Consider the following 18975-nt stretch of genomic DNA (forward strand, 5'->3'; position numbering starts at 1 on the left):
CACACACACAACACACACACACACACACACACACACACACCACACACACACACACACACACACACACACACACACACACACACACACACACACACACACACACACACACACACACACACACACACACACACACCCACACACACACACACACACACACACACACAACACACACACACACACACACACACACACACACACACACACACACACACACACACACACACACACACACACACACACACACACACACACACACACACACGGCTGGTCGGCGGCCTACCGGGAGCAGGTGGTGGTTTCTGTGGCGGCCGCCCTCTTCTTGCGGTTCTTCTTGGGCAGGTTGTCCACTCTGTCGCTGGGCAGCATGGTGAGGATGAGGTGCGGCGTCTTGGTGCTGAAGTCTGCCTGACCTTTGACCTTACCGGGCTTTCTCATCTGACGGAGCAGCTCGTCATCCACACCTACGGAGAGCAGAGTCACTGTTAATACAGCGGCTGAGACCTACTTCATTTTCAATTCATGTTTATGTTATAGGTAAATAAGTTAATTATTCATGTTAAACAGTTGACTAAACTTAAAAGATGACTACACATTTCATTTTAATGCTTAATTTGTGAAGGAACAAGTTAAGGAGATCATATATAAGCAGTATTTCGGTAACACTAGTGTAAAATAACAAAGTGCAATATTTACTGCTACTTTTTTATGTTCAGTTTTGCCGGTCCTTATCTTTTATAATGTGGATGATTACTTTTATATATATCTTTTATTAATTTGTGCATGCCTCTTTATTTAATATGTAAGTATACTCTTTTATGTTGTCTTTATCTGCACTGAAAATAAAATGTATATTTCCCTGCTGTGGGATGATTTCTGATTAAGAGTGTTGTTTATACGCTTTGAGCAAAACAGAACAACACTTCGCCGAATGCCATTCTGATTGATAATAAGATGACCTTTGATTGAAATACAGATACACTGAGTGAGAAAAGCCGGAGGACTCATCAGTCTGAGGAAGCTAGCCAAGTTCCAGTCTTAACTTTTTCATTTATTTTGCTGGAATGCATCACTGACAAGGGATTGACTAAAGTCAGCAGCTAAATCTACCTGAACTGTACAAACAGTTGTTAAAGAAGGCATGCAATATATCTGACAGCACACACCCCCTCACAAAACCACCAGCCAAAACTAACAGATATAAATCCTCCTTCGTTCCTCCGGCTATTTCCCTGCTCTAGAGCGGGTAGCATCTGCACAGCTCCAGCCATGACCGGTTTCTTACTTTTATATTTCTAATATCGTACATTTCGTACATCATGTGTCCACCCTTTCCTCTTACTTTTATATGTGTGTTTGTATTATGTCTGTCTTATCCTGTGGTTATATTGCTACTTCGGCAAATGTAATTACCCATTAGGGAAGAATAAAGGTCTGATACTTGACTAAGGACAGAGACGGTCATACTGTATGTGTTCGTGAATGCATGTATAAAACAGCAATGAGAGCATGCCTCTTTCTGATTTCATGTTTTCTTTTAGAGCTCAAAACAAGCACCTTCTTGTATTGCATCAGTATAAAAAAGTTGTTTTTTTCACCAAGTGGTAAAAAAACTGACTTGGCTCAGCTGGTTGTAAATCCAGAGGAAAGTACCATAATTTGGGGCCTAAATTAAGCAACACTGACTGTCTGAAATTCAACAGTTTCACAGTGTGGGGAAGAACAGTCTCCTGGTTATTCCTGAACGATAGTGTGTAAGTGCATCATGAATCATTTCAGAGGCGCCTAGCAGAGAAGTCTGCACTTAATGTTCAAATGTTATGACCTGCGGGATTATTTCTGTACTGATCAATCTAATTTTAGTGCTTTTAATGCCCTTAAAGAGTTATTTACGACCAACCTTTTAAATTCCTCATGTATATGACCATTCACATGAAACTGGGGTTAAGTTAAAGGCTGTGGTAGGCTGTTTATTTGTGCCAAAATTGGGATAAAAAAAACAAAACCTTTAGGCATATAGTGATTTAAGTGGGCTGAGAGAAAGCTAGACCGTTGCTGTTTTCAGGCTTCAGTGAGCGTGTAAAGTGAGACTGTAGCTAATCTCAGATACATTCAAAGACAATTGTACAGGTTACTGTATGAAGCCTGGGCCTACGCCTGGGCCTACGCCTGGGCCTACGCCTGGGCCTACGCCTGGGCCTACGCCTGGGCCTACGCCTGGGCCTACGCCTGGGCCTACGCCTGGGCCTACGCCTGGGCCTACGCCTGGGCCTACGCCTGGGCCTACGCCTGGGCCTACGCCTGGGCCTACGCCTGGGCCTACGCCTGGGCCTACGCCTGGGCCTACGCCTGGGCCTACGCCTGGGCCTACGCCTGGGCCTACGCCTGGGCCTACGCCTACGCCTGGGCCTACGCCTGGGCCTACGCCTGGGCCTACGCTTGGGCCTGGGCCTACACCTGGGCCTACGCCTGGGCCTACGCTTGGGCCTGGGCCTACACCTGGGCCTACACCTGGGCCTACGCCTGTACTCGTCTATTAAATGAGCTAAGGACACAACTATTTGATCTGAAGGATAAAGGCTGTATTAGAATTGTTGGCTTGTTTTCTTTTTGCTTTCCCAAAAAACTGCTTGCACTGGGGTACCAATTGAATAACGATAATAATATGTTTATTTATTTACTTTTAGTGTGTTAGCTCAACATCTTTATATGTGGCCCAAACTCAACTAATGTCCACATCCACAAACAACCAACTTCAGGAGAGTCTCAAATCATCATCATCTCTGTCAATCACGTGAAAGACTTTCACTCAGGAAGAGGTTCAACTCTTCAGCATGGTTCTGCCAGAGGCATGAAAATGGTTTCTCCGGTCAAAATGTATTTATTATTGTATTTATTTGTTTGTTGGTAAGAGACAAGAACACCAACAGTTAAAGCAGTGTCTGGTGTACTGTGGATAGTTCAAGCTTTAAAACCAGTTTGGGCATTGACAGTTAATCATTCATGGAAAGCATACTGTGGGTTAATCCAAGCCTTATGAAGTTGCTCTATTAATCCACCCCGCACATAAGAACCAGGACTTGGCTGATATCATACGCAGTGAAAAAGACAGGTGCGACCAACCTGCAAACAGAGTCTCCAGCTCCTCACTCTTGTTGGGCACAATGTTGTTGGTGGACGGCACGAAGGTGCAGCAGGGACAGTGGACGCCCAACTTCAGGCCGAGATTATTATCTGAGCGGTGAGAAGGACAGATTACCTCACAGATGAACCTCAATAACACTGTATATTATACATTGATACACATGTTATCAATCTTATATGTGGAGGCAGTGCTGAGACGAACCTGGATCTGAAATCCAGTCCTTGATGGTTTCGGTGACGTCCACGGACATCCAGGCTCCCTTCGCCTTCGGCTGAACGGTGCGGGAGTCGATATAACGCTCAGTGGAGGTGGTCTCCTCATCTGCCTTCAACAGCTGAGACAAAACACAAACACAGTTATAATAGAAAGGTGGAAATTACAAACCTTACAAGAAATGTAAAAAGATATAGAGGCCTTTTTTGGCCTAGGCAGAGAAAATGACCTTCCTAGTTATCCTCCAATGTTACACCATTTTATCTTAGTTACTTATTTTTTATTTATTTTTTATTCTGGCCTGGAAGGGGAGGTTATTAAGCTGACTGCATTATGTGAACGATGACCAAGCTGACTGTTGGTGTTTTCTCTGTAGTGTGTTGTCGTTTTGCTATAAGAAACAGTCACTGACAAGCACTTTAACATTACTGTCAAATTGTTAATGAAAAAACATAATTTCCACTGTAGTAAGGAGTGAGCAGTGAGTTTATCTTCCTTCATTATAACATAAATGGCAAGGAGCCTAACACTGTATGTCACAAAAAATATCACAAATCAATAATATCCTGCAAATGTCTCTTCAGTAACTGATGGTTACTCACATATTTCTGTGTGAGGTGTGCATCGTCTCCCTTACGTCAAAATATAAGACATGAGAAGATTTATTGTCATAAAAGTCTTGTGGCATGATGCCCAGATTCCGAGAGGAATTTAAATGGAACTCCTGTTTCTACCTTGTGGATTTTGTTTTCCGAAGGTGAAAGAGCTCCTGGTTCTGCTTATTTGAACTAAAAGCAACCTAACACGATTAAAAATAAGCAATAATGAAGTTTCCTATGCATGATTGCAGGACAAAATGTAAAGAGAAAATAATGTTGACTAAACTCTGAAAAGATACTAGGATATGAGCTACACAGCACTCTATAAGAAAAGGTCGAACAAGGGATAGGTATCTGGTCTAAATGTTGATAGAGCTGGATAAAAAGCTGTCACGTGAAATGGGGATAACCCTACACAACGGAGCAAAGGAAATCGGACAATTGTTGGAGACTTCAAGAAGCTCAGATGGATAGAACATGTGGGAAGACTAGAAAAATGAAAATTGTGTGGATAAATCGGAGAGAAGGGTGGACTGCTAGAAATGAAATTCCCAAACAGTTTGAAGATGTGTTTGTTTATGATGTTCCTCTGTTGGTTTTATATGTTTATTAAGGTTAGAATCGTCAAGAAAGCGAAGAAAAAGAAAATAATTCATAGTAATCAAATTGAGTCCGATTTGTCTAGACACATGGTGCGGTCTGAGTGATAAACAGGTGACTTGTTGATACCTGGTAGATCTCCACTCTCTGCTCCGAGGCCCCGGCCTGCGGGTTGGGAGCTCTGAAGATCCTGAACTCGGCCTTCGTCAGCGAGCTGTTGGTCAGATCCACTCCACTGACGTCAAAGTGGACCTCTCTGTAATGTGGGTTGGGGGCTGTTGGCTGAACCGCGTCTGGATGGAAAAAACAAAGAAAGGATGACTAATGACCCAACAACATCTCCTGCCCTCTCTGACAATGTTGTATTTATAGTGTTGGTTAAAAAGCGCTGTGGGGGCTGATGCATTGTCTCGGACATAATTGATGCTGATGAGTGTCTCACAACTAAATTACAGGTTTGGGTGCATCGAGTAAATTCAGCTGGTCTTATGTTTAATATATGGACGATTGTTGTTTTCATGGGTGTGAAACTACACAGATGTTTAATTATGCGATGTATCCAGTAACATTAATCTTAACATCTCCAAAATGATGTCCACGAACTTCAAGTGTTGTCTCTTTTTGTAAGAGCGGCTGGCTGTTTGTCACTGTAGAGCCACTCTCAAGGAATCTGAGAAGCAGATGCCTTGCTCAAAGGTACGTCTTCTGTAGCTGTTTTTGGGAGGAAACTTCACTGTATCTACTGTTGTATACTTTATCTGACATCCAAGGTATCCAATAAACATTTTACAAATCATCTTAGATTTTGGATTATGTAATAGCTTGCCTGGTTTTAAAGAATGAATTACAGTCATTTTCTGTTGGCAGAAAGTTAACAGACAATCCACAATTTCTTTGCATCATTGACATTGAGGTATTTTATGATAACTATTGTGTAGTGTACTTTAGTCTCAATGTGTGATACAATGATTTATCACTGCAGTTCTAAAAGATATTGTGAGTGAACATAAAAAACACAATGGATTGCTGTTACTATTTATTCCATTGTCTGCATATTGGATATGATTTAAAAAAATCTAAGCAGAAAAAACACTCTTAAGCCTAGTTTCTGTTTTAGCAGGCTATGAACAGCGATACAGGTCAACAGATTTGTGATAAAATAATACTTTATTGTCAGATCAAGTCTGAAGTTTATCTTGCATCAAAGCACCTCCATTTGCAACATCAACAAGGACACATATTATTCAGAGGGGTGAGAAGTAAAAAAGTTAGGAACCATTTTATAATCTAAAATATTTGTGGTTTTGGACCCCATCAGTGAACTCTAAGGACAACGGACTCACTTGTGTTGGTGCGGGGGGGCAGCATGTCGATCCTCTGAACTTCTTTGGCGTAATAATCCTCCTCGCTGCTCTCGCGGTCGCACGCGGATTCGGCCAGCCGCGCACGCTCCTTCAGCAACTCCCGCGTACTGTTGTAGAGCAGCACGACCTCTGGGGGCACGGACCCGGAGGGAGGGTCCTCGTCGTCCTTGTCCGGTGGGGTGCGGATGCGCAGCTTGCTGAGGATCTGCCCGCGCACCGCCTCGATGCGCCGCGACTTCTGCGCGTCCAGGTTGATGGAGTGGCACGTGTTGAAGCCCTCCACAAGCAAAACACCGGAGAACCGGAGCAGCAGCAGCAGCAGCGCGAGGCGGAGCAGCCACATGGTCCGGAGGGGAGATGGAGCTGAGACAGTGGAGGTCACTGTGGAGGTCACTGGGGGACACTAATGTCACTAAAACGAGTCCCAAAAACCAGGTGTGAAAAAATATGTGGGCAAAGTGGTTTAAACTGGAACCAATGCCTCAAAAAACTATTATAGTAAAAAAAAGCCAAAGATAAAACCACTTTCTGTGGAATAGGAGACACACAGATTTACTTATTTTAACTTAATTGTATAAGTGTTCATACATTCTGCCACTTAATTTAACACCAGATGCATTATTTTATACACTTGAAATAAATCAACAGATCCGAAGCCAAAAAATATCACACTACAACCAAACCCCTGTAAAAACCTCAAATATAGTGACTGGAGGTTTGGCAGACGCTTAAATCCCAATCTTGTACGCTCAATAGCTTCGGTGATGTCTCGTGCCAGTGTTGAAGATATTAAATTACAGTCAAACCGTTCAGTTTAGTTTTATCCGTCTTCGTTTTCCGTCGTCCATCCTCGGATGATTGAACAGCTTTCAGGAGAAAAGACTCATCACAGGAGCTCAGCCCATGTCGCAAATCCTCCAACAAAAACCTGGCTGCTCACTTCATCTGAAGAGGAACGGCTCGCAGGCTCTCACCTCCCAAAGACCCCTCTCTGGAGCAAAAAACTGGCCCATACCCACTTCCAGAAACTCTACTTACAGCTTTTAAAAAACACCGATGAGGTCCTCTCATTCCGCGTTATATGTAAACAAGAGGGCTGCCTGCACTGAAACGTAGGAAGAAAAAGTTGATTTATGTTGGAAAAACCTTGGTGGGCACCGTTGATCCCCTCATATAAACATCAAAACACAGAAAAAGTCAGACGTCATGAAAAGCAATTACGCAGAAAAACTTATGTAAGGAGTCCTTGTGCTGTGGATAAAAAAAGTAAACTTTACAGTTGATTTCAGATCCCCGGTCTAAATGCGCTCCAGCATGAAATCTGTGCTGAAAACACTCAGACCTGCTGCATGATGTGACTCCATTATTCTCTGTGAGAAACGCTCAGACAGAGGGAGTAGGAGGCGAAGGAGGGAGGGACTGGATGTGAGAGAGGTGGTGGTGGTGGGGCGGGTGGCCACCAAAGTAAAGCAAGTGTGTGATTATGTAGGCAAGAGCCATCTTCCTCTCTCTCTCTCTCTCACACACACATTTTGCAACTTATTCTCCCCACAAAAATGCTTGCTCCACCCTCTCAGCAGGTAAACATCCCCTGGGGACAGCTCAGACTTGGAAGGAATAGTTTGACATTTTGGGAAATATGCTTATTCATTTTCACATGGAGTTAGAGAAGATTTATATCAGTGCATTAAATATGAAGCTGGCCTAGAGCAGGCTGTCAGCAGATTCTCCGAGCAGAAGCCAGAGCGCCAAGAAGCATATTTCCCCAAATGTAAATCTTTAACTTCAAAGAGAAGCTGGGAAAACGTATTGCTCCTTGCCAGTGATTTCTAAACGTTGCTTAAGGAAGGATCTCAGTGCGATTTCCAGACTCATAGCTTTAAAGCTAATCCTAATTTTATTAAATCCTTCCACAGCCCATCCCTTTTTTATCTTTATCTTTTCCAGCTTATGATCTAAGGCCCTTTCTTTCCTCTGTTCCTCTTTCGGTCTCATTGTTAATTACAGCTCAGCACTTGGAGAGGACTGTTAATCTGTCAGGGGAGGTTTTTATTGCTGCTCTGCTGCCATCCCATTATACCATTATTATAGTTGCGGGTGCAGGCCTATAATTGCTGTAAGTAGAAGGAAAAGGTAGGAGAGACTCAGGCTGCCTCCAGGCTTTTGGTCAGGGCAAACCCCCCCGCGTCATCGTCTTCTCTGGCAACGTTTCTAAAAGTGATAACGACGCCTGCAAACAAAAAGACTCCTGTTCCAACCTGACTGCTGCACCGTCTCCCAGAAACGATTGAAAATACATTTAATATGTCTGCGGAATCTCTTTCAGTATTCTTGAAAATACCAGACACGCCGTGGGGCATTGCAGATCACTGGAGCCCGCCCAGGTGTGTGTGCTGCAATGTGAGGCATAGAAAAAAAAAAAATATATATATAGACTTCCTCAAAAACAACTTCTAGCCCGCCTGCTTTTTTCTGCTCCTTTTCCTCAAAGCCAAATATAGACAGGCCACTGCCACGTCATCTGGCCCTCAGAACCTTCCTGAGGGCAAGATGGGGTTCAGAGCCTGCCTCTTGCTCAGGGAGCCTCATATATTTGAGCATGTCTGTAATATAAGTGAATCCAAATTTTTCCACAAAAACCTAAAACAATTTTGGCTAGTCGTGGAAATCAGGACAGTTTTATTGGAAAAAAAATAAAGAACAAACCCAAACAGTTACAAAAATAAATACAGATAAAACCACTGGGGGGGGGTTTCTCTGGGAAAACATTTCCATCTGTTGAAATAATTGTTCCTCCATTGGCAGCTTCAGACGCTTAGATGTCATAACAGCAATCAACCAAACAGTGTGGCCTGTTTTCTCAGGGCATCAACTTCAAGTCCAGCCTCTATGAATACACAAAGCAATATAGTGACAGCTCGGGGGGAGGCTGTGTTTGAGACTAAACCTCGTCGTCGTTCAGCAGCATGTTGGGGATTCCTCTGGAGATCGGGAACTCTCGTCCGGATTCAGGGCACCGCAGACAGCCCTCGATCACCTCCACCTGCAACGCACACACACAGGCGGTAAGAGGTCAACTCTAGATGTCACCATAGTTTGAAATACACTGTATGACCACAAGTATTAGACACCCCCGATCTGTTGTAGCCCAAACCTTTCAGTTCCAATTAAAGAGGCCCCATTATGCTTTTTGGTTTTCCCTTTCCTGTAGTGTGTTATAAAAGTCCAGCACTCCAGGTTTCATAATAATGGTAAAGTGCTGTCTGCGATTTTAAAAATCTGCAAATATCTCCTCACTGTGCGTTAGTCGTCACTTCTGTGGGTGCAGGATAAGCCTTGGCTCCAGAGAAAGTGACTCGGAGTCCCTCTTCCAGACAGGACAGGGGACATTAAATACCAACTCTTTCTCCAGAATGACTGACTCCACCTTTAATAGGCTGTAGTTAAGCTGTGGTACCCAGACTTTTACAAGCACCTTTTAGCATTCAGCATAACATGAAATCACTGAGGCCACTAGCTGAATCTTAATAAGAGGGTTATCCATATTTCTATCTTATTATTAGCTTGATGCAGTACGTGATCACAGTTGTACGTTAGAGTAAGGTAAGGTCTTGTTTGTCTAGTGCAGTGTTTCTCAAACTTTTTCATACCAAGGACTTAACCAATACAAAAACACTCGCGGACCACCTGACTCCACAAATATCCAAAATTACATCGTTTTTCTTGAACAGATTACAAATTGCCTGAAAATGGTACAAACAAGTGGCAACATGTGTAATGAAGGTGTTGCGCTATATCATGCAATTGAAAATGAAACTTAAAGAGCCTGTGACACGAGTTTCCCCCATCATCCAAACCCATCAATTTGAGTAAATATTGTCCCCTTGAAAACCGTTACTGAACTGATTTTGGATATTTGTACTTTGATAACCATTAATCTGCCCTTCAATGTTGACCATTTCCTGAATCTTCTCGGGGATTCTTCAAGTCCCGCCAAATTATGTGTGACGTCATTGCGGGCACAGCGCTCCAGCTGCACCGTTCAGGATCCCAGCATCTGCATGTAAACGCACGATGGCGCACACAGCAGCAAGCTCAGACAGCGATGACAGTTTAATGTTGAACGTGTCTGAGAGCTCATGAGGCTGAAGGATCGCTTTATGTTGTATCTGTTAGAAGTTTATTAGGTGCGTCAATATGGGCGATCATACGGTCATGTAGCCAGTGGTGGACTGGGACTAAAAATCATCCCGGGACTCTCGACCGGCCCACTTCGGTACCGCTAGTAAATTGTCAACGGGGGGAGTGGGGGATGTCAGGGGCGGCAGGTGCTGTAGATAGTACATGTAAATATGTAAATATTTGTGTCACTGCATCCTGGTAAAATACAAATATAATGTATAATGTCTGTGTCTTTGACATTAGCGCTGCCAGCCACCTGTGCCCTGTACTACGAAGCCAGTTCAACAGACCCTGGATATGTTTGAGTAACAAACTAACTAACAACAACAAACTAACAACAAACTAACAAACGAGATCTCGCTAAACGGTCCTAAGACGCTGGTTATCAACTCGGTAAATCAAGCCAGGGTTTCTCTCTCCAGCTGAGAGCGCGTTCACGTCTAAGACACGAGTGGATCTGACTTTAATTACATTTGACTCGAGTGTTTCGTCAACATAATTTGTTGCTTAAAATAATACTTCTGCATACAGTATGTGACACTGTAAGTGTTGCACGGCCAGATACGGCTGGAGAAGCTGACTCAGATAAGGAAATATATGATACATTATGATATTATATGATCGATGATCTGATTGATGATGTAATATGAATGATAAGTGCGACACGTCGGCGTCTTCTCTGCATACGGCAGTTTAAACTGTATTTCCTTTATCCTGTAATATGACTTGATAGATTTAAACTCCGCACACTGAGTTGATCTCTTTTCTATAGACGCCGGAGGCGGGCAGCGTCAGGTAAAAGAAGTTATTTAGCCTTCCCAAACCTGAGCCTCACGCGCCGCCTATGGGGGATGTGCTAGTGACTTATCCGACCGGCCCACTTCGGTACCGGCCCATCGGGATTGGTCCCGATGGCCAGTCCGCCACTGCACCCAGCCCACGTAAACTGTCAACGGGGGGAGCCTCGCTGCGGGGAAACGGTGGACCTAGTGTCCCGATCGGAGTGGGAATAATAATAATAATAATCCGTGCATTTTATCCATTAATTTCCCCAACATTGTGGTGAAAAAACACACGTTTAATCCATGTTGGTGTACTACAACTACAAAAAGCATCGGTTTGTTTTCTCATCAGGAAATGCAGACCGGCTCAAACAAACGATTTTTAATCATCATTCTCACGACCATTTAATGTATCATATGTTCGCCGAATTGACATGAAAGCACTAATAAATGTAGTTTCATCCACTTGAGTTTACAACTACAAAAATAATCGATTTGTTTTTATATCACATCCTACGGGAGGAAATTCAGCAGCTCTCACTACCGATTTTTAATCCTAATGTAATCATCATCTTCACCACGATGATTTATGTTTATGTTCGCCGAATTGACATGAAAGCACTGACAAATATGAATATACTGTAGTCAACTTCATTAAAACGTTATTAACGTGCCTAAACTCAGTAATTCACCATTTCTACGCATGACAACGCACTTTGTCCGTGTTTGGCTCTCTCGCCGCACAGTGAAGCGTTCCCGCATTGACGTCACTTCCGGCTTCCCCCAAAACTTCAAAATGAGTCGAAGGAATTTCCCTGCGATGTTCGAAATTATTGATATTTATCGGAACGGTATCGCACCTTCTTTTTTAAACTGACGGTTCGAGATTACTAGTAGCCCAATATTTCATTGCACAACAGTTGTTGGGATGCTGTCACAGGCTCTTTAAGCTCGCTCCATTGCGGAGACATTCCCGCGAGAGTGCAGAAAACTTACATTTATTTATTTCAAATGTGAAATTTTACCAATATACTCACGGACCACTTGGGGGCGCTCACGGACCACAAGTGGTCCGCGGACCACACTTTGAGAAGCACTGGGTTGCTTTCCGATAATCCAAAAATCAGCTCCTAAGTTCTAACCCTATCTCCTATTCCTTGACCTCTGAGTGAAACGTCACGGGGTTAAGGGATAGTGGATAGGAGAATTCAAAAGGACTTAGGAGAAGAGACCGCGGTACTTTAGAGAATCCGAATGCACTTTCACTATCCGACGTGTTTATGATGCGCCAGCGGACGTCATGAATGTGCGTCTGCTGCTGTGGGGAAACTATGGAAACTACAGTTTTCTATACAGCGGACTACAACATGGATGTTTAATAAGAACGAGGGACTACTGTCAACTCATCTAGAGACTCTGCACCGTGCTCTGATGCTGTTGTTTTATGCTTTATGAACGGGGACAACAGAGAAACATATTCTTCATGACCAAAGTTGGAATTGAAATAAAAAAGGAAAGTGAAACTTATGCTCGTCACCCTCTCCCTCCGGTCCACATTAATACAAATGATCCCAATACGTATGATTGTATGAACTATGAAAATATCTTAAAAATAAATACAAATGTATTTATTATAAACGTTAGTCCTTAACATCTATCACTGTGTATATCACCATTCAAACATCTTTTAAAAGTTGAACAAACCCCACACAGCTCAGTAAAGACTGTGAGATGTTGACTTTATTTGGTCATTTCAGTAAAAACTAAAGTTCATATTTCTCTTTTGATTATAATACTGATGAACGTTCAAAACAAAGCACTTTGGCAACTTACCACATACGTTTTAAAAAGCTTAATAAGCACCGTAACTTTCATGATATAATTTCTCCGTCATAATCGGTTGTTTCCGTGAACGGCCGACTGTTGAGTGACGGCAAATGCTGCGGCTGCAATGCATTGTGGGGCAGCATTTTCTCCTCTCCTTTCGGTTAGGGAGGTCCAGTGGTTCCTAAACTAAAGGAGGTTATAAAGGAAGTTTGAAACCTCCTTTCCTTTCATTTGGAGAATTGGAACGGCACTTATCTTGGCTGCCACTGAGGGACTTCCGGGTCATTTCACTCCGTTAGGAAGGTTCCTAAGCCAAATGGACTATTGGAATGCAACCCAGGTCTAGTGCCATACAGTCCTGCAAATGGCTTCACACCATTCCTACCATCTCCAGGTGGCAGAGATGAACCAAGAAACGGAGCAATGCGTGTAGAAAAGGCAGAAAAACATTCAAGTGAAATATGGAGGACTGGAAAAACATATTCATAAAACCGTTTTGCTGATGTTTTTTGAGGCTGGAAATGCTTTCAGCACATTTTTTAAACCCCAACGATATACACAATGGGTTTTGTTGAGTTACTTTTGTTTAAAAACAACTTTTCTCAACAGTTTGGGGAAACCGCTTTTCTGATTCAACATGACAGGCACAAAGCCAGGACCACACTGAAATACATGTCTGAGTTTGGTGTGGATGAACTTGGTCTGCATCTGAAACTCATAACATAACTCCTCAGAGAAGAACTGGAACCAGAGGTGGACTTCAGATGCTCACGTGGCTGAATGGAAGAAAACCTCTGCACCCAGGATCCCAAATCATGTAGAAAACCTCTGCAGAGCAGTTGAGGATGTCATGGCAACACAAAGCGGCAATAATAGAGCTGATTGGGAGGAGGAGCAGGTTTCACACTAATCACAGGGCTGACATGGCGCTCTCCGGCTCCTCCATCACAATCAGTGAGAGTGTTCAAACGAGAGGCAGAGTATGAAGCGCTGAGTGCCTTAACATGGGTCGTTTATTTGCCATTTATGCTAAGGGCTTGGGAATGAGGTGTTCAACATTCTTTTTGACCACGCAGTGTACATGCTGGGGTTAGAATAATGTCCATGGCTTTAGTATTTTGGTGCCTGTGTTTGATCTCAACATAAATGGCTTCTAAAACAAGACACTGGACGGGTAACAACCACATGAAAGCTCTGCTGCTAATTGCTATAGCCAGTAATAGAAACAGGAAGTGAAGTGCTAACTCTACCTTCCTATGCAGGGTTCTTACACCTTTTCCAAAGTCAAATTCAAGCACTTTTCAAGCATTTTCAAGGTGCATTTTCCAGCTTTTCAAGCAGCTTACAGCTGTTGTCAATTACATATTTATATACACATACTCAAATGATTATTTCCCTACCTCACATTAAATCAGATGTTCTTTATGCTATAAACAACAAAATGTGTGTTTCGTGATAGCATTCTACACGAGGATGAGAAATTAAAGAAAAGAAAACTAAGTTTAATATTTCAAAATGAGTGATCTGTCATAGACTGGGCCTCCCATATAACCTGTCTGAGCCAATATACAACAATCAGCCAAATAACTTTTCAATACATTATTGAGGTACTTTTAGGTTGGCAGTAAATAAGTCAGAAGTACATGGTGTACTTTTCCTCCACTACATGTATTTAATACCTTTAGTTACTTCACAGATGTGGATGAATGATGTGAAATATAATCAAGTGTTGAATCAGACTGTAGTTCCACCTGAAGTAAATCCACCAGCTACCCTGCAGAATACAAAGCCATTCAAACTAGCTGCACCTTCACCAGCTTTGAGAACACTTTCATGATCAATCATTATAAAACATATCATATATATTATTCTGAAATGGACCAATCTGCACAACGACTACTTTTACTGTCTTTAACTATATTTTGATGAGAATACTTTTCTACTTTTACTTGAGGAACATTTTGAATGCAGGACTTTTACTGTGACAGAGTATTCCTACACTCTGGTACTTCTACTTTTACTCAAGTACAAGATCTGAGTACTTATAATTTCACTACAAGATCTGAGTACTTATTCCACCTCTGGTAGCGTATTAGTCTCAATTATAGCCACAAAATCACGCAGAGCTGCATAAAAATAGCCTCACAATGGTAACAAGTGGAAAATAATATTTACAAATGTGTACAATGATTTGTAGGTAATGCTACTCAAGACACCTGACTTATACTTCTTCAAAGGAAGACTGTGTTCATTCTACAATTACATGGGATTAAAGCAACATGTAGTTTTACTTGTATAATACTTCAATTTTATATAAAACACAGTTTGTTTTCAAATAAACAAAGTCTTGGCTTTCAGAATATTAAATTAGTTTCGGCAAATTCAGATGATAAATACAACTTTGAAGCTTCGGCATAATTACAAGCAGAGAACGGACTAATGTAACGTAACATCGCAGCGCCCCACACACACACACACACACACACACACACACACACACACACACACGACACACACACACACAGCACACACACACACAACACACACACACACACACACACACACACACACACACACACACACACACACACACACACACAACACACACCACACACACACACCACACACACACACACACACACACACAGCACACTACACACACACACACACACACACACACACACACACACACACACCACACACACACCACACACACACACCACACTCACACACACATCACACACACACACACAACACACACACACACACACACACACACACACACACACACACACACACACACCACACACACACACACACACACACACACACACACACACACACACACACACACACACACACACACACACACACACACACACATCACACACACACACACACACACACACACACACCAACACACACACACACACACCACACACACACACACACACACACCACACACACACACACACGACCAGTAATACAAACGAAAATGTGTCTTCGGGTCAATGTGACTGATTTCTATAGAGCAAGTCACATTTGGTTTAGGCACGAAACATACTACCAGTAGAAATATATTGCTTTCAAAATCGCTCTGTGTCGAATCAATAGATTATATTTCGTGACTATAACACGAAATGCCGTGAGTGCTTCATCCTCTGAACACCACACGATGGCGACTGTAACGCACATAACATAGGTACGCTCCTCTGAAATGATTGTCCCCTGCAATTATTATTAGCCCTCAATCGAGTTCGATATTCAGTTTGCTAACGTTAGCTTAAACAAACGTAACATGCCACGTTAGCCTAATCTAAAATGCTCTGCTCCGGCGTACCTTTCATGTGGCTCGTCAGCGCAGACTCTCGCATCGTTATTTTTGCAAACTTTGCAGGAGGCTACTCGTGGGCTTGACCCTCGTCTTAGCCATGGCTTGTATTTGTCTTCTGCTAGCCAACGCTCGTTGAAACGGCAACCTCCTGGCACACAGTCATCTATCACGCTCATCAGAAAGCCCAGGTCACACGTAACACAAACACTTGCAGGTCGCGCGCATAGCGCGGGAAGGCCGCAGCGGAGCTGTTTTAGAAGCGAAGCAATTCTTTTCTTTTAATCTAAAAAGCGAACTATTCAGTCAGACAGCAATTTATTGTAAAAGTAAAGCATTTACATTTTCAAGCACTTTCTCAATTTCAAGCACCATTCCCAAAATTCAAGCACTTTCCCAACCTTGAAAACACCACGTCAAATTTCAAGCATTTTCAAGGATTTCAAGCACCTGTACGAACCCTGCCTATGTTACTGTGTGAGAGTACTATAAACAATTCCCCAACCTTACCTTTAAAAATGGGTTCAGGCTTATAAAAACGTGTATGGTTAAAAAATATTTGAATTAAAGATCCATAACAACTTGTGAAGTTAAACATTTTCCCCCAAACAAGACCTTTGTATCCATGGAGAAAATGTATACTTGATCATTGTTGATGGACAGATAACTAATATAATTTCATTATCAATTAGTCATAGTGTTTTTTCAGCAAAGATGCCCAAGTAAATCCTGTGATGTGAGGATCTGCTGGTTTTCTCTGTATACATATCTTTGGGTTTTGAACGGTTGGTCAGAGAAGAAAAGACACCTGATGATGTCTACAAATCCTTTTTCACTAGACCAAAAGATAAACCAAGTGATCAAGAAAATAGGCAGATTAATTACAAATTAAAGTTGTATGTCTAGGCCCTAAAAACCTCCATGTGCATCTTGTTATTACATACTGTAGTGATAAGCACCATTACTGTTTCTTACCTCTAAAAGCACTCTGTGCACTTTCTTCAGAAACTCTTCGTTTTTCTCGTACTCTGGCACCAGCTCAACCGGCAGGTCTTGCCGATGACCCAACTAAAGAGGGAAAGAGAAGTGTTACAACCAGGCAGTGGCAAATACATTAGTGGATGTTAATGGGTGGCAAAAGACACCATTACATATACTCCACTTACTGGTTAACAAACCACAAACAAAATCAAAACATTGACACTATATCCAACACTCCGGTATACTTTTTTAACCCTTCCTTCATCTTCATCAATCCCCTGGACCACTGCTGTTGACACAGTCCAGCATTTGATTGGCTTTTTTCCTATACTGATTGATAATGAATCAGTGAAGAATCTGAATATTACACAATAGGTTTTTTTGTTGGTTTTTGATTTGATGGACTTTTCAAAGAATGTATTTTCTTAAAGAGAGAGATACTTAGCAGCTTTTAAGCCCTTTCTTTGTCTCTCTGGAATGCACTCTGGTATTCATGTTTTGAGAGATATTAAAATAATGGGAGTCTGGCGCACCTCGTCTGCAGCCTGAACCAGAGCGCTCCACTCCAGCTTGGGGATCATCCGGCTGACAAACTGAGGGTTGAAATCCACCTCATTCACCTTCACCTCTGTAGCCTGCACAAAGGAGACATCAGGAGGAGAAATAACACATTAGAAGTGTGGACATGGACATGGACACACATACACCTATTTTACATAATAAACCCTGATAGATTACTCTACAGGGCCGGTTAATTGAGATTTCCCATACGTTATATTCCTTAAATGTAAAACAGGTACAGCTTATTGTCACATGTGTAATTTACACATTTGAAGCAGTGGCTTTAAAAAGAACAACCTATAGTGCTTTGCAGAAGTTTTTTCTTGACATTATGGGTGTTTTTGAGGGCAGTATAATTCATGTTTTACAATGAAAGTTTAGAAACTCAAACTAAATGGCTGAGATATATATAAAGGATTTGTAGCAAAAAGTGTGGGCGGTTGTTGTTATTTTATTTGGTTGTTGCTTCTGTTAACATTTGTTAATAGAGAAGTTCTGTATTATTAAGCTAACCTCTATTTGGCTTATTATTAAAAATAATCAAACAGACACCTACCACTGACAAAGTATCAGTAGCTTTAAAGTTAAATCATAAACACAAGAGGGCATCATTAGACTGTGATGCTTTTAGTCAGTAGTGTTAGCATTAGCAACTTAGCTAACTGTCAGTTTACCTTGATGAGCAGCGGGTATCCTTTAGTGACTCCCTTCACGTGAGATGTCAACATGTTGTGCGTGAGTAGCTTCATGTTCACAAACAGCTGTCACCGATTCAAATGTATGTTTTCAGGTAAATGGGCACTGAAGTCTATTGACTACGATTAGAATAATCACGCTGCTTGGTTTACATGCGGACCGGAAGTTCATCTGGTGCATCGCTGAAAACCTTCCCCGAGCTCCCCTGCCGTTAGTTCCTCGTTGTGGCCGGTATATACATTTTTTTTTTACTAAAGCCTTTTTGCACTGATTTAGAGAGTTATTAAATTAAATGATCATGGAATAATATTACAAAATTATCAAAAAATGCTCATAGATCGCATTCTAAGCCAAGATATTGTTTATATTCTACCGTCCGTAACCATTATCAGTTTTTATTTAGCCATCCCCAATAAGCAAGACACTATACTACAAATTCTCCTGATTTGCCTTTATATTTTTGAATGAACTATTCCTTCCTTACCATTAATGCATGAACTGCACATTTCTGTTGCTTTATGCAGATGCTGCATTTTTAATACACGTCTTTTTTGTCTTTAATATATCAGTAGCCTACATTTCTCTTGTGTAAAAAATAGGCTATGCAAAATTATTTTGAGAAACATACATGAGGGGGTCGTTGGTATATTCTCTATATTATAAGGGGCCCTGGATGAAAAACCAAAGGAGAAACCTG

General features: G+C 42.0%; 2 protein-coding genes across 2 annotated transcripts; both read right to left on the reverse strand.

The window, feature by feature from the left end:
- Nucleotides 1-280: 280 nt before the first annotated feature.
- tgfb5 (transforming growth factor, beta 5) lies at nt 281-8287 on the reverse strand (the record flags this gene model as incomplete). The annotated part of the gene is given in 5 exon segments (XM_034211900.1): nt 281-461; nt 3121-3231; nt 3344-3476; nt 4684-4847; nt 5898-8287. Coding segments are annotated over 5 exon segments (953 nt in total), but the record flags the coding sequence as incomplete, so codon positions are not given.
- Nucleotides 8288-8567: 280 nt separating this feature from the next.
- On the reverse strand, nt 8568-18472 carry trmt112 (tRNA methyltransferase subunit 11-2). The gene is made up of 4 exons (XM_034211870.1): nt 18257-18472; nt 17555-17656; nt 17016-17108; nt 8568-8961 (listed from the first exon to the last, which is right to left on the reverse strand). The coding sequence occupies exons 1-4, from the start codon at nt 18329-18331 to the stop codon at nt 8860-8862; spliced, it is 372 nt and encodes a 123-aa protein (XP_034067761.1). The 5' UTR covers nt 18332-18472; the 3' UTR covers nt 8568-8859.
- Nucleotides 18473-18975: the final 503 nt, after the last annotated feature.

Source organism: Gymnodraco acuticeps, unplaced genomic scaffold, assembly GCF_902827175.1.
Source record: "Gymnodraco acuticeps unplaced genomic scaffold, fGymAcu1.1, whole genome shotgun sequence".
Classification (NCBI taxonomy): domain Eukaryota; kingdom Metazoa; phylum Chordata; class Actinopteri; order Perciformes; family Bathydraconidae; genus Gymnodraco; species Gymnodraco acuticeps.